The 22,599-nt window shown below is 41.9% G+C and overlaps 1 protein-coding gene across 3 annotated transcripts in view; it reads left to right on the top strand.

Moving 5' to 3' along the window:
• The window catches only part of LOC136826939 (zinc finger protein 677-like), a 47,403-nt gene that overhangs the window by 9,513 nt on the left and 15,291 nt on the right, over window positions 1–22,599 (top strand). For 2 of the 3 annotated variants that reach the window (XM_067084529.1, XM_067084531.1), the window contains exon 2: window positions 1,065–2,324. In XM_067084529.1, coding sequence (XP_066940630.1) covers window positions 1,117–2,178 — 1,062 coding nt within the window. In that variant the 5' untranslated portion in view covers window positions 1,065–1,116 and the 3' untranslated portion in view covers window positions 2,179–2,324. Of the gene's footprint in view, window positions 1–1,064; window positions 2,325–14,833; window positions 15,080–22,599 lie in introns of all 3 variants that reach the window. The other variant, XM_067084530.1, reaches the window with a different exon arrangement.

Genomic DNA, 22,599 nt, shown 5'->3' with positions numbered 1-22,599 from the left:
GGGCCCTGCTACTCTGGCATCCCTATGCCAGATCGAGCAAAAGGTTACAGGAGTCATTGCTTCCCTCAGCTCGTTTTTGTTACTGGGACTGAGACATTTATGCATGGTTTGCAACTTCCAGGCAGTCAGTAGAGTGAACCTCTGACCTAAGGAGCGAGTCTGATACATAAACGGCAATGGTTTGTATTCTAGGAACAAGGAACTCTGAAAAATTTTATTTTTGTTTTTTATATTATAAATAATGCATAATTTTATCATTATATAGTAATTTTATCCTTATACATCCATTGCCTTATGGATATAAAAGTGGTTATGATAGTATCACCCTTTTTCATACCTTACATCCACTATTTCCGTAATTTTAATATACAGTATATCCTCACACTTTCTCCACCTGTTTATACAGATGCTGACAGTTATATTGTAATTTGTGAGGTGATGGAGGAGAGCTCATGAAGGCCTTATGCTACTACTGTTTCCTAAGTTTAGGTCCTTATGCACTGAAATATTTTTGTCAGTCTTGTCGTTTTCTCATGTTGAAGATAATTGCATTGCTTGTTAATAAATGACTTTGTTGTATATTGCATTATTCTTCACATATTGTTCTTGATATTCATCATCAGTTATTTTATTATTGATATTGATATTCTGTTATGACTGATCTGCTTCCCACTTATAACATTTATTTTATTTATAATTCACTTGTATTTTTTCAAGGCTTACAAGTCAGAGCCTTTTATCATAATCCCACCTTAACCACCGTGCTTAGTCCTGAAGGAAATAGTGCCTATTGATGGAAGATAAGTGGGGGCCTTCCCCAGTCACCCTTCTACCTCCACTTAACCTCCTCTTAACTCCCTTACTACCATGTTTCAATGGCTGATTCCAGCTCGCTCTGGAAAGTACTCTTACATAAAAGGCTTTGGTTTTTATACCTGAGAATAAGGCAAATTACTTAAAATTTTTTTATTTTTTTATTTTATGCATGATTAGTTTTATCTGCAACTTTCTTCAGCCTAACAATAATGAATCTTGTAATTTTGTAATGTATTGATACCTTTCAGATCAAGAGCAATTATATTTAGAGAGCACACTGGGCACTGCAGACAAGAGGGCATGTTTCACCAGAGCGAATACATTGTTCCGGAAACATACCTTCCTGATGTAATGGGAAGGGTACCCATGGAAAGGGAGTCAGTCATGGGTACTCACCAGCGACCTTTGTTATCTCCACTGAAAGCTGTAAGACTTGTAAAGAAGGCAAGAAAAAAAGCCTTTCCTTACGTATGTCACGTAGCAGAGTGCGGCGAAAAATTTTTTAACAGTCATGGGCTTGATACACATTTGAAGCTACATTTAGGAGTTAAGCCATTCACATGCAATTTATGTGGTAAAGTTTGCCAGACTGAGAGTAAGCTCAAAGCTCATCAAGCATCCCATGCAAATGACGGTGTGAAACCAGTTTGTGACATTTGTGAAAGAAGTTTTTCTAGTCGAAGTTCACTGAACAAGCACAAGAAAATGCTTCATAAACCAAAACCTCACATCTGTCCAGAGTGTCAATCTGGATTTGAAGAGCGCAGATACATGGCAATTCATGCAAAGCAGGCGCATAATTTAGATATTCCCTTAGAAAGTAGTATAAACAATTCTTTCTCTTGTGTTGCAAACTGTAGTACAGATTTAAAAAGTGTTAGCTCTCTTGATGGCAGTTCAAAGGGCTGCTTCAAGGATAATATGGATGGAAATACTTCAGCACAAGTTAATGCTTTGTCAGGCAACCCAAATAATCTCAATGAGAAACCTCTGGAACCTATTGTGGAATCGTCAGTCATGATTAGGAGAGATGCTTCTATAAATTGTGACTTTTGTACCTCTACATTCCCTTCAGTAGCATATTTAGAGCAGCATATGGCAGTTCACATGAATGAAAAGACTTTTACTTGTCAACTTTGTCCAGTAAGGTTTGCAAATCATGAGGACCTAGCTAATCATATGAAAGTACATGGGACTGAAAACGAACACTTGAATTCATTCACAAATGCTGAAATGAAGTGTCCACAGATTTCTGATAAGTATATCTGTGCTCTGTGCAAAGAGCATTTTGTGAATCTTGGTAGCCTTAAACGTCACCAGGCAAAGGGACACTGCACCCCTACAATACATGATGGAATGTGACTAGCAAAGTACTTTATTTAGTGTACATAGTGTTAATGATAAGTTTTTACAGTGCAAAACACGCAAAGTTTACATTTTTCAAGAACTGTATATTAAGCACGAACCAGTCTTTGCAGAAAAAATGTAGCATCAGCTTTAATGATTTTGTAAGTATTTGAATGCTGTTTGTTAGGTAGAGTAATTAACTTCATCTTGGGTATTTTCTACATACTGTACATCTCATTGATGACTTTGTAAATGTAATTTGTCCATGATAATAATAATACATTCCATTTACTAAAGTAGCGATTAATCCTTCATTTTATAACTAGATTTTGTAACTATATAACATAATTTAGTGGTGTGTGGTGGAGTAAAAACAAATTACAGTAGATTTTAATACTGCACTAAAATGATTTATGGGTTTTTGTAGTGTTTTAAAGAATGAAGGAGAATATTCTACAGTTAGTGGCACAACAATCTGATCTTTATTCTTACAAATGGTTTTCAGTCTGATGACCAAGTCACCTTCTTTTTATATTAAATTAGTTGTGAAACATCACTTTTGTATCATTAAAGTAAGGTAGAAGAGGCACCTATCAATAATTTTACAATAACTATTATAGCAAGAACATTTTCAAATGAATCTGTTCTTTGAAAGCTTGAGGTTTTTAAACTAAAAACCAAAAGTAGTTTGGATGATTAGGAATTCATAATGCAAGCCTTGTCTGTGCAGGGGTTTTTGGGTATTTTATCTTTCCAAGCTAAATTGTTCCTTAACCCCAGAAGCTGGAAACTTGGGAACTTGCATGTAAAATAACATTTTGTATATGACACTTACCAAGTAACTACATAACTATAGTTTCTACTTTAAACGGGAGCTTAAGAATTGAAAATTTATGGTAGCACTCTTTTTATTTTGGTGCAGGTAAGTGCCCCACCCACTTTCGGGGAAGAATAGGTACAACGTAGCTAAATGGCTCAGTACTGTTTCTGCCGTTGATGACTGAATGTCGGTCATTCAGCAGCTGTGTTTTGTTAATTCAGGAGTAGTTTCACCAGATGGTTGGTTGTCTGTTGAAGGATTCAGTTAGGTATTCTTTCATTTGATAGCCTCCTAGCTATATTTTCATAGCTTAGCTTAGTTTTGCTTAGCCTTTCTTCAATTTTTTTTACTATTTTGTCAGACACGAGTGTGACCAGTAACCGGTATTGCAGCAAAGGTTGTAATACTAGGTTGACTTCATTTAAATATGACGAACATTCTGTTTGTTTTCACTGCCGTGGACAAGTATGTTCTCCCGACTTGACTTGCGAGGAATGTACGGATTGGGATGTAAATAAATGGAAAGGTTAACCAATCATTTGGATAAATTAGAGAAAGCTAGGCTTAGGAAAGCGGCTGCTAGAGCCGAGGCTAGAGTTTTTGTGTTCTCTACCCTTAAACCGACTTTTTCTACACCTTTGACTTCTCGTTCCCTGATTCCTGCTTCTCTCGCTCTCCCTCCAACTCCGTTACCTGGCTCCCTTCCCTCTGAACCTAGTGCCATCGCCAGTCTCGAAGCTCAGATGGATAAGAGAGTCTACGCTTTAGTAAGTGCTGTTGCTCAGATAGGAGCATCTGTAAGAGTTCTTTTGGACAAAGCAAATGAATATCATAGTACAAGTGTCGGTGTAAGTGCTAGTGCCTCCACTGGGGTTAGTGTTGTAGGGGGGGTGGCTACTCGTCCCACCGATACTCCTAGACGGAGGTCCCTGCCAAACTCCCCTGCACCTGGGAGGAGGCAAACTGTAAGTCCAAGGGAGGTCGGTGGGGTTTGCCCACGAGTAGTTGCTTCCTCAGCCGAACCTGTTGCTACTTCCCAGGTTTCGGCAACCAAACGCCGGAATGGTGTCAATTGGATCACACCTTATCTTCCAGTGATTCGGATTCGAAACCCAAAGGACATGGGTACCTTGCAAATGCTATAAGTATCAGGAACCCTCTTGCAGCGATTGGGACGACAGAGAGCTCCCTTTGGACACCGAGCTCCCATTGGCTCATACGCACCCATTGGCTCCCAAGCGCTAATTGACTCATAAGCGCACTTTGGGATCTCCCTCTCCCATTGGATCCGAGCTCCCAGTAGCCCATAAGCCTGCTGCAGGTTCAGCTTACGCCAGCCATCCAGCATTGGAATACGAGTCTGAGGCTTCAGATTCAAACGTCCCTATTGCTGCAGGTCAACCTGTTTCAGCACCTTTTGTTTCACAGATTCCCAAGACCATCTCCTCTTCACCTGGCGCTGATCGCTCGAAGGCTGCTTATACATGGGCATTTTAATCAACCAGGAAGAGTCCCAACTAATCCCTTCTCAGACGATAGTCTATTTAGGGATGAAGAGAGAGACTCAAGCTTTCTGGGCTTTTCTGTCAGAGAGGAGAATACTGTCATGCACCTAAAAAGTCCATCATTTTCTGAGTGTTCAAACCTGCTCGGCCAACGACTGGATGAGCCTTTTAGGGACTCTCTCCTCCATAGTGATGTTCGTTCCTTTGGGGAGACTGCATGCGAGGCCGTTTCAGTTCTTTCTGCAGGCCAGTTGGAACAGGAAGATTCTTCCAGATTCCTTCGTATTCCCCATCACACAGGAAGTAAAAGACGATCTTCAGTGGTGGCTTGTAGAAGGAAGGTTCCACTCAGGGAAGTCCCTATCTCTTCCGAACCCGAACCTCTCTTTGTTCTCTGATGCATCAGTTGGGAAGCGACACTAGGACAATTAGAAGTGTCAGGGAAGTGTTCCCTTCAAGAGAGAAAATTGCACATAAATCTGAAGGAGTTGAAGGCGATTCACCTGGCGCTTCAAGATTTTGCCACAGTAACTGAAAACTCAGTGATTGCAATTCATTCCGGCAACACGACGGCTCTGGCTTATATTCGAAACCAAGGAGGCACTCACTCTCTGTCGCTGTGCTAGTTTGCCAGGGACCTTCTTCTTTGGGTGCATGACATTAATACAGATTCTTATCCGTTATGTTCAGGGCAAGTTAAACGTATTAGCGGACGAATTGAGCCGTTGCAAGCAGGTTCTACCCATGGAATGGGAGCTGAATCCACAGGTGTGCATCGACCTGTGGAAATGGTGGGGAACACCGTGGATAGACTTGTTTGCAACGTCCCGGAACCATCGCCTCCCCCTGTATTGCTCTCCGGCGCCAGACCCTCAGGCATGGGCAACGGATAGGATGCTTCAGGATTGGTCACATCTGGAAATGCATGCCTTCCCTCCGTTCAGCCTAGTAAGAGACGTGATCAACAAATTCAAGACGTCTTATCATGCATCAGTGATCCTAGTAGCTCCTTTTTGGCCTTAAAAGGAGTGGGTTTCCAGACCTTCTAGAACTTCTGTCGAACTTTCCGCGGCTCCTCCCACAGAGGAAAGATCTTCTCAGACAACTTCACTTCAACAGATATCATTGAGGTTTGTCTACTCTCGCTGTGGCAGGCTTCAAACTGTCAGGAAGTTGGTCAGAGCAAAAGGATTTTCAAGAGAAGTTGCGAATGCTATCATAAAATGTAGACTCGGGTCTTCTTCAAGGCTCTACCAGGCTAAGTGGGCAGTTTTTAGGAGATGGTGTAAAGAACGTAACATTTCTTCTTCTACCTCTGTAGTCCAACTAGTTGGATTTTTACTTTGCCTAAGATCTGTGAGAGGCCTTTTGATGCCTACAATAAAGGGTTACAGATCCATGCAAAACTCAGTGTTCAAGCATAGAGGTTTGAACATCTCTTCAGACCTGGACATTTCAGACTTAGTCAAGTCTTTTGACACCAGGAAATGGAAGTCTCAGCAGCCAGTGTCTTGGAACCTAGACATAGTCCTGCATTGGTTGTCAGGCCCTCCTTTTGAACCTGTTAGGGATCTATCTAGAAAGACAATATTCTTAATCGAGTTAGCCACAGCGGAAAGGATCAGTGGGTTGCAAGGCCTGGACAAACAAGTTGGTTTTTCACAAGAGACAGCTGTTTGCTCATACGTTTTAGGCTTCTTAGCCAAAAACAAGAGCCTGTCTAACCCTTGGCTTCATTCTTTTTCCACCCAGAGTCTTACAGAACTAGTGGGACCTGCGGAAAAAGAGAGAGTATTATGCCCAGTGAGAGCATTAAGATTCTACATTGAGAGAACCAAGAATGTCGAAGGGGACTCTTGTAACCTCTGGTGTTCTGTAAAGAACCCTTTATGTCCTCTCTCCAAGAATGCTATCTCTTTCTTTTTGGGAGACATTATTGTAGAGTCTCACTTGGGAATTCAGGAGAATAACTTACCGTTGTTAAAGGTAAAAGCACTTTGTTGGCTTTTAAACGCAACCTCTCTCTAGCTACCGTAATCCAATCGACATACTGCCGGTGTCGCTCGGTCTTCGCCAACTATTATTTATGGGACGTCGAAACTGTGTTTGGGGACTACAGTATGCTGGGTCCGTTCACCGCAGCTGGCGTGGCGCTAGGGAATGAGGAGTGGGAGTGATCCTCCTATTTCTCTATCCCCTAGCCTTGATTAAGGTTGCGGAGTTTTGGGAGGCCGGGGTACTTAGTACCTGGAGTGCCCTCTGATCTTCGTTTTTAACGGATGGGTAATACTGTACATGATTTAAATGGTGTACAGGTAATATAGTTTCATGGTCGTGTGTTAGTCGATGTCTGTGTGTCGCCCAGGGCAAGGGCAAATGTTTTGTTCAAGCTTTGTCGAGTCATAGAACTACTCCCTGACACAAAGCTCCCATTGAAGTAGGGGGAATCCTGACACTACCAGTCATGTCCCTACGGGTCAAGATGAGCAACGACCAAGAGGCAGTATCTTCCTGCTCTTGCTCTCTCCCCAGGTAAGGTTACAACAAGCATTACCACAATGCTAGCCTTTTTCTATTTCAAATGCATTACTCTATAATGTCTTTTGAGTAGTACATGTCCATTCTTCCCACCTCCTATCAGTGTGGGATTCAGCTATGTAATTACTTGGTAAGTGTCATATATAAAAATGACATTTTTATAATAAAATAAGGTTTTATATATATTTCCCAAGTAATTACATGAACAGAGCCTGTCCCTCCTCCCCACATGGACATAGAGCATAAAACAGATTGCTGTAAAATTGTTCAGATAGTGAAACAATTCTTCCCTGAAATTTGGCATGGCATTTAAGACTGCACTCTTAAAAAAAAGAGCACTACTGCACCTGAAAATTCCAAGATGGCTGCTGTTTTTTTAGAAACTATAGCTATGTAATTACACTGGTTTATATATCTATTGGATGGAATTACAAAATTTTTTTTAAACCTCAGAACTTTTAGGTTATAAAAATGTTCATACAGACATTTTATTGAAAAGTTTTAAATGAATTTTTTGGGTAACCAAGATGATGAAAATGGTTAAAATGTTTTTCTTTTTATTTTACCCCTTTATTATTTTTCACTGTTTTTTGTAATGGTATATTCATGTGATTATTCAGACAGTTTTGTACTAAACTTACCCGTCAGATATATAATAGCTATAGTCTCACATACAACATTGTGAAATTCAAACTGTAACCATAAAAGAAAAAGAAGGTAGGTCAGGTGATCTACCATTCCCGCCGCCAATCTGGCAGGAATAGGAACCATTCCTACACCTTTCATGTCAAATTTTCTCTGTCGCTGGTTCCAGCAACATCTGTTGTTGGTTCCTTCTGCTTGGATTTTCATTTTGAAGCTGAGGATTATTTTGGATCTGACTTTTGGTGACGTATTGGATCTTTGGCTTGGCATACGCTTTTGTGGACTGTTTTTGATTTCGGCTTTGCTTTTCTTATAGAATGTCTGATCAGAGTGTTGCAACTCTGTTCCGTGTGTGTGTGAGTCTGATTGTCCAGGTGAGACTTGCCAGCTTCGGTAGATCCTCATTCTGTATGTTCTAGGTGTAGGGAGAATGAATGCTCTTTTGAGAATACGCTGACACTTGAATGTGAGAATCTCACTGAACTGGAATGGAAGGCCAAACTCTTATGTACGCAAGTTGGAGAAGGACAGAGTTAGGAAGGCTTCTTCTGGTTGGTGGGTCTCTTTCATAAGGAGGTAGATTTCTGGCCTAACATATCTTCCAGATTCTCCTGTCACTGCCAGTTGTTTCAGCTCCTTCACCCTTCATAAACCTGTGGATTCTCTCCAGGATGGCTGCTATGAAGGCTACTTCCATCTGAAGATGCAGTTGCAGATGCAGTTTGGAGAAAAGAAAGTGAGAAGTGATGGTGATTTGCAGTGTCCCCAGTGTAGTGGAGGGGGCGCTTCTTGCCCTTCGCTCCTAGGCTGACACTCTTCCAAACTCCCAGACCCAGTGGAGGAGGAATGCCATTCAGCCGGCCCAGGGGGATGAAGAGCTCCACAGCAATCAGGCGTCCCTTCGGCAGCTGCCTGTTGAATGCCACCCCAGGCTGCCTTAGATTGTGGAGAAAAGGGATCTTAAAGAAGTGTTTCTCTTCTTCTGCTTCTTCGTCTCCTAAACGTGGTTGGAGTTCGGCTGAGGAATCGGCATGGAGAAGAGGACTTGGAAGGCTCAGCTTCCTCAGGAGACGCACTTTTCTAGCCCTGAGCGCTTCCCTGAAGGCCTCCTGTTTCAAGAAGAGAACTCGTGAGATCTTCCTCCTCTTCTTCTGGTGTTCAGAGTCCACCAAGCAGATCCTGGTAGGCCTCCAGGCTCAACTCTCTGCTCTTGCTGGCTCTTTATCAAAGAGCTCCTCTCCAGTTGGAAGGATGCCTCTTCTTCCGATTAAGTCCTCCAAGAGACTCTCTTCTCCCAGCAAGTCGGTCTCAGCTTTGAGGAAGCGATGTTCTCCTGTTACATCCCCTCCAGCAGCAGATGTCTCCTTCCAGGCTCTCCTTCCTGGTAGGCGCTTGTCTCACAGGCAGGCGCCCTCTCCGTCCAGGCGCCTCTCCTCTTTCGCTCTTCTCCTGATAGGCGCTCTTCTCCTGGTAGGCGCTCCTCTCCAATAGCGCTCTCCATCCTGGTAATGGCGCATCAGTCTTTCCTGGTTTGGCGCCTCTCTCCTGTAGGCGCCTCTCCTCGGGACCGAGGTCAGCTGCGACTTCAGGCGCCGCGCATCCTACCACCGGTCTTCTCCTGTTGGAGATACTTTCTCCTCAGTCAGACGCCCTGCTCGTTGGAAGAATTCCTCTCCAGCCTCCTTTCATTAGGCGCCCTCTCCAAGGGCCTCCCAGCAAGGGCTCTGACTCTTATAAATCAGGCGCCAGTCAGCTGGCAATTCTCTCCGGATCATCGTTCTCCAGTGGACATAGGCTCTTCTCCTTCTAGGCGCTCTTCTTCTGTTAAATGCCCTTCTACTTGAAGAAGTCAGTTCTCCTCTTCCTTTGGCCTGGAGGAATCGGAGGACTGCATTCTCCCAAGGACATCACAATCTCTGATTACAAGAGGTTGACAGCTCTACTAGTCCAGGAGTATGGAGATTCCCTCAAGCCTGCTTCTCCTCCTTCCCTGGGGTTCAATGCTCTTTGAGCACCAAGGAATACAGATCTTCCTCTCTTCCTGAAAATGGACGTCCCAAGTGATCTCCATGAGGAAAGCTCTTAGGTTTCTCTCCAGAATGGCTTCTCCTCAAAGAAGGATGCAGGCAAGACTGTCTTCTCTTTGCCTCCTCTAGACTTTCTTTGAAGAGCAGGAATGTGGTATGAGACTAGGGGAGCCTCTGGGGTTAGCCACTCCATCTTCTGCTGGCTCGGACGGATCTTCTTCGCTGGTGGATTCTTCCAGGAGGCTCTCCCATTAAGCCAAGGCTTCTCATGGGACTGTGTGAACTGGACCATTTCCTCAAGGGCCTTTTTGTGTGCTGGAAGTGTTCAACTTCATGGACTGGTCTCTTGGGGCCTTAGCCAAGAGAAGTCTTCAAGAGGATTCAGTTAGTATGGAGGACCTCAGCAGTGTGTTGTCTTGCCTGGACAAAGCTGTTATTACGTTCGATGGAGATCGCTAGGGTTCGCACTGGCCTGCTTAAGAAGAGGTCAGTAGAGGACAAATCGGTCTCTCCTTCCCAGAGGTCTTCTCTTGCGCTCCTCTTCCATAGCCATCTTTTCCATGTGCCAAGAAACTGTAAAGGAAGTCTCTGTTCCTTGTCTTCAAGGCTTCTCAAGACCTTCTCAAACTCAATCCTGCTCAAGAGGTTGAGACCTGCTGCAGTTACTAAGAAGGAGAAGCCCCTTTTCAGGAGCCCTTTGTTCATCCAGGTCTATTAGGAGGCGTAGACCTGAGAGAAGATCTGGCCTTCAGGACTCCCTTCCAGGAAGTCCAAGTGAAGATCAAGTCCTCCAGACTCCAGTAGGTGCCAGACTTCTCCTGTTCCACCAGAGCCTGGGCACAAAAGGGAGCGGAAGAATGGTCCCTCTCTGTTTTGAGAGGAAGGGGTACCTCATTCCCTTCTTTTCAAACCTCCAAACATACAACTCCGAGGGAGTTATCGGCCAGATACAAGGATCCTGTGCCAGGCAAGCCCTTCTTCTTCTAGCCGCGATCAAATGCTAGAAAAGTCTGCAATAGAACCGGTTATGATCTTCACTCCCAGGGATTTTACAACCGTCTTTTCTTGTTCCAAAATCCTGTTTGGTGGAGACCGGTCTTGGAATGAGCTCCCTGAACACTTTCAGGAGAAAGAAGAAGTTCTCTATGGAGACGACGTCTTCAGTTCTGTCGTCTCTTCTTCAAGGAGATTGGATGGTGTCCCTGGACCTTCAGGATGCTTACTTCCACGTCCCCATCCATCCCTCCTCCAGGAAGTTCCTAAGGTTCATGGTAGACTGAGAACCTTTCAGTTCAGGGCTCTGTGCTTCGGACTCTCTGTGCTCCCCAAGTGGCTTCACGACCATTCTCAGGAATGTGGCTCACTGGTTGCACTTGGAGGGAGTGGGATTTTGTGTATCTCGACGATTGGCTAATTCGGTCCAGTTCAAAGAACCGGTGTCTGGAGGACCTTTCTCGGACTTTAAACCTGGTCCAATCTCTAGGACTTCTTGTGAACCTCGAGAAGTCTCAGATGATTCCTCAGCAGGAAATTGTCTACCTGGGGATTCGGATGGATTCTCGTTTTCGAGCGTTTCCATCCCTGGAAAGAAGGGAACTGCCTTCTAAAGGTGACAGACTTTCTGGAGAAAGACAGTTGTTCTCCAGGAATGGATGAGTCTGCTGGGGACCATTTCCTAACTGTTTCTCTGGGAAGGCTTCACCAGACCTCTTCAGTTCTTCCTGAAAGAATCTTGGGATCGGAAGTCCCAAGACTTGTTTCCTTCCAAATATCATCTCTGGTAAAGGAACAACTCCGTTGGTGGTTAGACCCAAAGAAGCTGGGTCTAGGAATTTGGAGTACAACCGCCGAGCCCTCGCCTCCCTGTTGTTCTCAGGAGCGTCGGAGTCGGGCTGGGGAGCGACACTAGGCTCGGAAGAAGTGTCAGGTACCTGGGACACGGATCAGAAGGCCTGGCACATCAATATGAAAGAGCTGGTAGCCATTCACCTAGCTCTTTCCAGATTCGAACTTCTGGTCAAGGGATCAGTAGTTCTAGTCAAGCCTCAGAACACCACAGCCCTGGCTTATATCAGAAGCAAGGAGGGACACATTCCTTCTCCCTGTACATTGCAGCAAGGAACCTTCTGTTGTGGGCGGGGATTGAGAAACATCGTTCTCCTCACCAGATTTGTTCAGGAGAAAGGAATGTGAGGGCGGATCTGCTCAGCAGAAAAGATCAAGTTCTTCCCACGGAGTGGTCCCTTCATCAGGAGGTTTGTCTTTGAGGCTATGGTTCCTGTGGGGGTGACCTCATATAGACCTCTTGTTCCCATTGGAACAAGAGGTTGGAGAACTACTGCTCCCCAATCTCGGACCCCAGAGCAGTAGCTATAGACGGCCTTCTCCTAGATTGGAACGGTTGTTTTCAGACAATGTATGCTTTTCCCCGTTCAAGATAATAGGGGAGGTAATCAGGAAGTTCAGTTCTGACTCAGAGGGCACCAAGCTCACCCTGATCGCTCCTTTTGGCCATCCAGAGACTGGTTCTGAGGTACTGGAATGGATGAAAGATTTTCCCAGGTGCTCCCTCTCAGGAGCGATCTTCTCAAACAGCCCCACTTCAGTCAGATTTCACAAGAATCTTCCCATCTCTAAACCTAACTGCCTTCAGACTGTCAAGTCAAGGACTGGTTAGAGCGAAGGGATTTTCGCCTGGCTGCTAAGGCTATCGAGAGCTAGAAGATCTTCTACCTTGCGCCTCTACCAGTCATTGTCATGAAGTCTTTCGGAGATGGTGCAGTTTCTAAGAAAATTTCCTCTTCCAGTACCTCTGTAATGGAGTCATTGGATTTCCTTCTCTACCTAAGGGAGCAATGTAACCTGGCCGTTTCCACCATAAAGGGGTATAGGAGCATGCTGTCTTCAGTTTTTCGACACAGAGGTCTGAACATCTCGGATAATAAAGACCTTCACGACCTTATAAGGTCTTTTGAAACTTCAAAAATAAGTCCCCTAGACCTCCCAGCTGGAATTTGGTCGTGGTCCTAAAGTTTTTTGGATGTCAAACAAGTTTGAGCCTCCTCGATCTGCCTCTTTCAGGACTTGACCAGAAAATCTCTGTTTCTTTTTCTCTTGCTTCAATAAAAGAGTGAGCATCACAAGCCTGCCAGAAGGTTCTGTAGGCTTAAGAAGGACTCTGCAATCTGCTCCTTTCAGCCTCTCTTCTTAGCAAAGAATGAGAACCCTTCAAAACCTTGGCCTAGGAGTTTTGAGGTCAAAGGACTCTCCATCTTTCAGGACAGGAGCTGGAACACACACTTTAAGTCCGGTAAGAAGCTGTAAACTTTATTTGGAGAGAAAGAAACAGCTCAGAGGCAACACCAAAGTCTTTGGTGTTCTGTCAAGGATCCTTCAAGAGCAATTTCCAAGAATGCCCAGGCTTTCTTCATTAAAGATATTATTAAAGAGGCTCATCTTTCATGTAAAGAAGAACATCTTCAGCTCCTAAGAGTTAATGCTCATGAGGTGAGAGCAATAGCTACTTCTCTAGCTTTCCACAAGTCTTGGTCCTCCAGTCTGTGGACTCTACATACTGAGATGTAACTCAGTGTTTGCTTCTCATTATTTGAGAGATGTTGAGTTGACTTATGAGAAGTGCTTCTCTCTAGGAGCTAAAACCACAGATCCCAAGATTCGGTGCTGGTCAAGGAGCTGAAGCTAATCCTATTTAATTTAGTGTTATTTTTAATTGTTTGTTGTGTTTTTATGGTTGGTTGAAAAAGAGTGTTGCAGGTCTCTCTCTTTTTTCATCTCATATTTAACAAGGTTAGGCTTGGTCAGGTGGTCGGTTTTGGTTGTTAGCTCCTTGTATTTTTATTACCTAGCTCTGTCATGTAAGAGGGATAGCCCCCATTGATATGATTCAGGTAGAGGGCTCTGTCTTGTAAGTGGGTTAATCCCCTTTGACATGATCCATAACAGGCTCTGTCATGTAAGTGGGTTTATCCCCATTGATATGATCCAGAAGGGCTGTCAGTCTTAGGTCACTTTGAAGCTCTTGAGGCATGCAGACTCATTCACAGTATCCATGAAGTCTTCTGCCCAATCAGGTAAGAACCATGGTTTTTGTTTATTCCTACAACATATGTTGTTTTCCCGTTTTTTAGTTCTTAGCTGTCTCTTGCCCTCCTCCAAAAAGCACTACTGCCAATCAGCTAAGTATATATCTGAAGCTGCTGTTTCATGTACAAAAATGATATTTTTATGATAAAATAAAGTTTTGTACATACTTACCCGGCAGATATATAAATCCTTATTTTATTACCCCTCAGGAGACAGGTGGAAGAGAAAATCTGACATGAAAACAGAATGGTTTCTATTCCCGCCACCCAGCGGCTTATGGTAGATCACCTGACCTACCTGTCGCGTGTTAAAATTTGAATTTCTGTTAACGCTTTTACTATAGCTAAGTATATATCTGCCGGGTAAGTATGTACAAAACTTTATTTTATCATAAAATATCATTTTTATGTGGATAGAGGTGCCTCAAAAACTTACTAGCCTGTTTGAGGAGGTACGCTTAAAAAAATAAATAGTAATATATAAATCATCACTGCATCTATCTATTCTTGACCTGGCTGGTGTTGGTGCTATTCACAATATCAGCTGGCGTTTTTTCCAAAATTAGGGTATCTTATATGTGAAGAAGTTCCTAGAGTGGCTAGTATTGAATTTTTTTTATTTCCATTTTCCATCAAGTTTGATTTAGTTTGTTTCCTACTTATAGTTTTAAGTTATATATCCTTCTTGAGTAACCAAAATGCTTTTAGAAATTTACCTCGTAATTTATACTTCTGGGGTACAAATTGAGGTATTCTAGCCTCCTCCAATACCCTGTAGAGACAGGATGAGTAAGAGGCAGTGTCTGGGTACTTACTAATTTATTGTCACAAATTTCTGACTAGACGTGGGCTTCCATGAATGGAAAGGTGGCATCTAACATCAGAGCAAGAAAGGCATAATTTTATGGTCAGGTGTGTTTTCTCACACCTGGAAAACAGTTAATTCTTTGTACGAAATAAGGAGAATTCACCATTACATATGGTTCAAAAGCTTGAAACATTTTACGTCTACTGATGGTTTTGGTTTTACAGATGATATGCTGAAAGTTCTTGAAAATACACGAAAATCACTGCTTCGGCCGTCTCTTTGATTTGTGTTTTCTGGGGAAAAGTGATGGTCTGCTGTAGGTCAAGCCTGTTGTTTTGGATGGCGGATGCCTGGAGGGGTCAAGCAGGGGGCCCTACAACCCAAAGTGCCTGATTAATGGTTTTAGTTTAGTTGCTCCTACCTGTACTGCCCTGTTGTGACCTTGAGATGAATTGGACAGCATATTCCAAGTATGGCATTTTGTAAGGTTATTCTTTGTTTTTGTTTCTTAGTACAGTACTGTAATAAATTGATTTTAATACATCATAGTATTTTCTGGGCTTAAAGTTCTACCGTACCGTGCATGGAAGGTTGAATATACTTTTCTTTTGATGATAAAACATGCTTGCCAGGTTATACTTAGCATTCTTGTTTTATAATCCATGTGCCTGACTTTGCATTTATCCAAATTAATGGAATCAGCCATTTTATTGATCATTTGCCTATTTCCTGCAGATCTTGAACCCTTTTGCAGTTATAGTTTGAATATCTTTAGATGACCATGTATTTGTGACTATCGTAATTATTTCTCTGTGTGATTTCTTTCCATATTAGTGACTTGAACAGACTTTCATTTAAGAGACAATAATGCTGAAAGGTGACAGAATCCAGGGTGAAAGGATACAGCACTAATATTTTCATCTGCCCAGAGACAAGTTCTTTGAGAGTTGAGATATTCATTTCATTTGCCTCTCCATTGGGGTTATATTCTACAGTGTACCTTACATGGCAAACCAATTGAAGCAATAAAGATCCTTCACAGCGTCCTTTTGGCCCACAGCCGCATTGCTTCCTACATCTGCTTTATCTGATTCCTTTGGTCTCTTAACTTTGTCTTGTTTTGCCAGAATTCTTACCCCATGTCTGACATAGTAGCCAAAATATTGCGTCCTGGGGATGCTGAAACCATCCCCATACAGTTGGACCTGTCAGTCTATGGGCTGATGAACAACCTTGGCTTGGAATGGTTTCATGTGGAGGGTATATCGTTATTCTCAACTGAGGCAGGAACCGTGGAATTGGTCTAATGGCTTTGTTTCAGACTACATCATTATTGGACTTGTGGCTCAGCATGATAGTGGAGTTAACCTTTTGTTGGTCTCTTTGGAAAAGGATAAAGCAAAGTTCCAAAGGTTGTTGGTGTCAGTAAGGATGTAGACCTTCCTACTTTATCAGTCTGCAAACCTGTGATCTTAACTGGTCTTGAAATAAAGTCAGTTGAGACAGCAGTGGATAAAAAGAATGGGCACTCAGGATTCTATTAAAATTTACCCTGGAATTTGTGAAGGGTACTGCAGTCAACCTTCAAGGGCAGCTACATCATTGACATCGGGCTTTGGGAAAGGCCAGACCTATCTGTGTAGATACTGCAGTCAGACCTTTAGGGGCAGCTTCACCATCAACATTGAGCTTAGTGGAAGGCCACACCTTTTCCAGGGCCCAATTAAACTTCTGTTTTTCTTCCTCAGGAAGGATCGGGAGTCTTAATGGTCTTTGTTCTGAAGGGAGGAGGATTCTGAAGGCAATGGTCCTCCTCTCTCCCTGTCACAATTAGGGAGATGCCTGTCACTCCATGGACCAATGTGGTAGCAACAAGGGCTGAGCCTTGTGTTATGTTTGTTCTTTGAGGTGGTTATAGAATTGCATCAAGGACCAATGCCCTCTTTTTTACAGATCAGTCTCATTTTCTTCTTACTTTCCAGGATCATCAGTATCTCTTTCTGTTGGTGGAAGTATGGACAGTGCTGGAGAAGGATATGTGGGAAGTCATGGGTGCTTACTGTCCAGGATGCAACTGTCACCATTTTTGGTAGAGAAAGTGACCAGGTGCTGGAGAAAAGTCATCAGCTTCTCGCCTTGGAACTAGTCTGTCTGTCAAACTGTTCATGGCAGAAACCAAACATTATATGTTGGCTACTTTCAGAGGGGACAACTTCATGCTTTTGATAGATTTGGCGAATGTTATGTGTTATGCACCTATCAGGACCTTTTGGAGTACTTTTCTGTCTAAAATAGTGCAGTCTGTCAGTGCTGTACTCTGCTTTGAACAGTGCCCATGAATGTGTTCATGTGATTTTGGTTTGGGCCCATTCCCTTTGGATCATTCTACTACAGTACCTCAGTTTTTAGCTGATTTTGGCATCCTCTGAAACATAGGGATTGGGATCAACTTCTCACTTTCTCAATCATGGTCTGCAGATCATGGTGAGCTGAAATCTGTTCTTCTACCCAAAAGCAGACTAAGTACCTGATCAGGTGAATTTATACAGACATATTGAGTTGTTGATCTAAGAATCCTGCAGACACTTGTGTTAACAACTTAGTGAAGTATCAGCACAGTCTTGACAGGAATAAGCTGAACTATGTAACTCTTTCTTGGTCACCTACCATTGTTGGAGAACTTGTGCCTCATGAGTGTCATGGGACATCTGCTGTTGATCATCCAACACTCCCTGTTCTTTTAAACAATGTCATGAAGAAGGATCTTTCTTAGTAGTTAAACAGTGCAATGTGTTTTAGGTAATTTGTCCTTCCTTTACTAGAATACTGTTCTCTGGTGTGGATATCTACTTCTGCCAGATTTAACTCTTTTAGGTAGTGGCTAGTTGTTGCAGGTTTCTATTTCCTTAATAGTAGTTATGACTTGGACCATTGACAGATGGTCTCTTGTTTGTCAATTTTTCATAAGTTCTATTTTAATAGATGTTTGTCAATTATTCATAAGTTCTATTTTAATAGAGAACTTTCACTATCACAATTGATCACTGATCCTTTGTTCCTGGCGAGAGCAACCAGATTTGCTGAACAGCAGCACTGATGTGCAGTAAATGTGTCATGCTATTGAGCTTCTTAGTTCCAGAGGTCTTTTATTCCACACTCTGTGTATGGAACAGGCTACCTGAGGATGTGCAATTAGATTCTCAAAAGTTCAAGTGAAGATGCAGTGCATTTCTACCCTAAAACCATTAACCTTGTTTGTTCATGCATGGAACAAACCATAGGTCTTTACATATGGGGAAAATCTCAAAGTGCAGCTGGATCTGGTTTAAAAATAGAACAAGGTTTGGTGGCATGAGTGTATCAGCCAATGGGGGGAGAGAGAGTAGGGGGAGCCTGACCTCTTCTCCCCTTCGTATACGCCGTGACTCGCCAATTGTCCCTCAAACTGTCTTCAAGCAAGGCGTGTGTTGCCCTTTCTATATAATACTTATGTGTTATATTTTTGTCTCTTTATTTATCAATTTGTTCATTTATCTTTCATTTTCTTTTCAAATAACTTATCTCGTCTTTCTGTATTTCCTATTATCTTCCATAACTTCTTTCAGGTGGAGATTATTTTCTTTGGAAGCTTGAATTTCAAGTCAGGGGCCCCAATAGGCTTGTTGCATATGAATAGGAGTTTATCTTCTGAATAATAGTGATGATAACGTGGTGTTGCTCACGGATGCATTGAATGAGGGTGGAGTGCATAGCTGAGCATCTTGTTTATCTTGGATATGTAAACTAGAGAGGATTCTGACCTGCACTTTTGATGTTCCTGGGACTTGTGCAGTGCTTCTGGCTCTGCAAGTTTTCCGAGATCAGTTGAAGGGACACCCAATTATGTAAATCAGCCAGAGTGTAGCCATAGTGTTATATGTTAACAAGCAGTGGGGGAAGGTGGGAGGGGATGTCTCCCTTTCACACTGCAAGTTGGCAAAGCAAGGACACAAGTGGAAGGTTTACTACGCTGCTATGCTGTTAGCCATACAAATCCTGGGTTGTGGGATTACGGTACTTCAGCAGATAAGCTCTGTTGCCAGGGGCAGGTCACAGTTGTATAACGGTCCCTACACCTTTACATAGTGGAGAAGATTGACTTATTTGATATGCAGTTATGCTGGAAGCTTGCAGTGTTCTGCTTGTCAATTTTGAATCCATGAGCTAAATTGGAAGAGACTTTCCAGCATCTTTTGGACTACCTGGTGAGAGCTTAGAACCCATCAGTTTTTGCAGTCCTATCCTTTTGAGACTTTATAGTTAAGGACCAAGATGAGATGCTGTCCTTTCTGGTATGTTATAGTACTACCCACAAAGTAACCAACATTACATGCTGAACGTAGTCAACTGTTTGTGAGTACTAGCAAGCACAAGAAAGTATCCAAGAACACTGTCTTGTTCTTACTTGAGGAAGCTGTCAAGGGGATGTACAAGTTGCTGGCCAAGGGGGACCTCTCTGTACCCTGAGAAAGATCTTACAAAGTCAGGGCATTGCCTCATCCCTAGCATTCAGGAGAAACTTCTTGGTGTTGTAGGTACTGAGGTACAGGTGTTTGGTGGCACCAAACAAATCCTTGGAGACTTTCTCCTTAGTGCTTGTGGTGTTTGCTCCATGTGATGTAACTGCTTGAGCTCTGCTTGCAATGAACAGCATCTCACTCAAAGGTTAGTTACATGACAGAGTTCCAAATCTTTGACTTGTAGGATTGTTAGTAGATGTGATGCCCTCTGTCCCTATTTTAACATGGGGATGCTGGGCAATAAATTGTACTTGCATTGGGTTCCATGATGATATGCTACCTCCTGACCAAAATTCCTAATATTCTAGTGAAGGTTGCAAACAAGCCATACATTGGCATAGGACCTGTCATCTTTGATATGTGCATCAGGATGTGCAGGTTGTTATGGGAGTCATCCCTCCTCTGTCTATTTGCATGACTCGGAAGCTGACATCTCTCGGGGGGGTGGGGGGAGAGCAGTATCAGTCATGATCTGTTAACAGTATCTCCTACCTGAGGAATGAATCCCCAAATAACAGACAAAGGTGTGTATTTTTGTTATGAAAAAATGTAAAACTTTTTAAGATACTTTATTTTTCTTAGATACAGTATACAAACCTGATATATATTATAGAAACCCACCTCTAATCAAACCTTTATTGTCCTCATTGCTGAAGGAAAAAAGACATGTTTACTGAGTGAGTGGGTGGATCCCTCACTCCCTCATTCATATGGTATTAGCTAACTACCTTGTTACCAAGCTTCAACAAGTAGACCAGCTTTTGCTGAAGCATATCCATGTAATGTAAGTAGGTTTGTATGTGTAGGAAAGATGCAAATTTTCTTAAAAATTCAGTTTTCAAACTATTGTGGTAATACAACTTTCTGAAGAAAATTGGACTTTTATTTAAAGATTGTATTGAGACAGTGTGTCATCCAGGCCTGCATTATTATCATTGCCTGAGAGAAATTAGATTGAGAATGAACTTCCAAAGAGAACTTAGAAGGAAAGAGCTGTAAAGAGTAGAATCATATACATATCAATAAGAGGAGTGAGATTTTGGAGATCAACTTATGAAAAGAAGGAAAAGGATAGGGGAGAAAATAGATAACTCTAGGACATACAGAGAAGGAAAAACACAATCAAGCACAGTGGATATAAACTTGCCTGAAATGTAGCTTGAAATTAATATGCAACAGAAAGGAGTGAAGCTATTAGCAAGGAAGTTTGTTACTAAGGCCATATACCATACTCAACCAATTGTATAACTACAGTAGCAAGAACAGTGCCATACAATTTCTCAAAGTTTGTGAGAGGATGACCAGATGAGTATTACAAGATAGATCATCTTTTGACCTTGCCTTATGAAATCCATACAGATGATCAAAGAGAAAGTTGTGACTGCAAATATTTTAGGTGAATATTGAGCATTGTCAGGAATTTTAGTTACAGTAGAACAAAAATCAATGAAACACTAGTGTGCAGGATGATGAGGAAAAGGTGGCCAAAGGAAAGGGCAGACTTATCTGCAAACCCAAGAAGCTTAGGAGAGATGCCGTTAGTGTCAAACTTTTTCTGTCTTCAGAGATTTGAATACAGAACCCTACAGACTTTGTATACAAATATGGTAGAAGGAGTTGGGGGTGATAAAAGGCAAAGTAAAGTAATAGGGTCAGCTGTAGAAGAACTGACTAATTAAAACTAGTGAGCTCTACTGCTAGGCTGGAAAAAGGGATTAGCAACATTTCCACATTTTTAGTTACTTTTATGCAAAGAGAGAAGGAAACTGTTGAATGAAGTTTTCAAGATTAGAGGTAAAGAAGAGGTGAAAAGTATTTGTTGCTTGTTCATGTTTGTCTGGCACTCTTGTAGGGGGATTTTATTATTGGTACCAGCTTGTTGGAATTGTTCTTTACCACCAGGCTCAGCACAGTAAACGGTTCACTTGTGTACTTTATACAGGAATGAATTCTTAACCTAGAGTTCAGCATGTGCATGCATACATTGCAAGCATTCATTACAGGAAGGTAGTTTGAACATGATATAGTTGAGAATTAAAAGGGCAGTAAGCGTGGAAAAGAAATATTGTACAGTACCAACAAAGCAAAATTGCAGCGATATGACATCAAAATTAGTGGGTTCAAGTTTCACAAGTATTGCAAAAGGTTTGCGTACTTGTTTTATAATTGTTGACTTTTGTTTGAACTATGGTACATATTTGAAATATTTGATAAATAGCATTCATGATCCAGACAATGTGTACAGATTGTGTTTGAATGTCCAAAGTAAAATCAACAAGTGTCAAGTTTTGGAAACCAATAGATTAAAGAAATTTTGTCAGAGTCTCTCTTTTTCAGTTAACATAATTAAGAAGCTGTAATAGAATGAATAAAATCTAAACTGTATTATTAATAAAGACAAATCCATTGGGCCATCCCTACGAGAGCTAAATGAATGATCTTAGTGGTCTGGTTAAACTACTTAATAATAATACTGTAATACACTTCATTGAAAGGATTGTTAGAGGTATCACATAATCGATGGATTTCATAAAGATTAAGCACAGGTGATAGGTTTTCTTCAATAACAGATGGATTGGAGTAATTACTTTAGTTGTTGTGGTGATTGGTAAAAGATGTTGGGATAATCTCCTGGTGGGTGGAGATGATATTTCTGGTTGAAAGCCATTCTCATCAAGAGGGCAATCTTTGCACCAATCTATGTGAGGGACTAAGGGCCATATGTGTAAGTGAGACATTTGCTTTTGAAGTAAAATTGTTTAAAGATGAATGGCAATAAAAGTACAGAGCTTACTATAGACAGCAAAAGATAGAAATTGGATATAGGAAGATCATGAAAGTACTAGGGGTGAGTATGAATTACAAGCCATGAAAAACAGAAAAATGAGAAGTTTCAGAAAGGTAATTTTCTTAGATACAAAAAATATTCCATGGTACTGCTTCCTTTGGTAGCTCAAGTAACTTAAGCAAAAGTGGATAGGTGTGGGAAGAAATACAGTATACTTTCTTTTTAAAATTTTAATGCCCCCAGTCCCAGTGTAATGTTCCATGGGTAGTGCGTTTGTACTTATTTTTTTTTATAGTATGTAAATGGTGCAGCTGTAGTTGCAGTTATTTTACCCCTTTGCAAACCAAAGTAGTTACCAACCTCATTGGAGTGTAATTAATGCAGTAGGTAGGTGAACTTTATATAAAACTCAAGATTTTATTTATAAGTCAGTCTTATACCAGCTTCATTGGTTCATTGGCAGACAGTACGTCTGTACTACCATGCTAATTTATGTAGGAAATCAATTGTGACTGAGATCCAAAACCCTACGTCTCCTGGTAGTCACTGTTTTCACCTAGTTAGAGGTCAGCAATAATGAAAATCGTTTTGAGGCTCATTTCACAAAGCTACAAGGTGTTTGTAGATAGCCTAAGCAGAGAGA

The sequence above is a fragment of the Macrobrachium rosenbergii genome, chromosome 41, assembly GCF_040412425.1.
Source record: "Macrobrachium rosenbergii isolate ZJJX-2024 chromosome 41, ASM4041242v1, whole genome shotgun sequence".
Classification (NCBI taxonomy): Eukaryota; Metazoa; Arthropoda; class Malacostraca; order Decapoda; family Palaemonidae; genus Macrobrachium; species Macrobrachium rosenbergii.
This window is presented reverse-complemented; position numbering and strand designations above follow the sequence as displayed.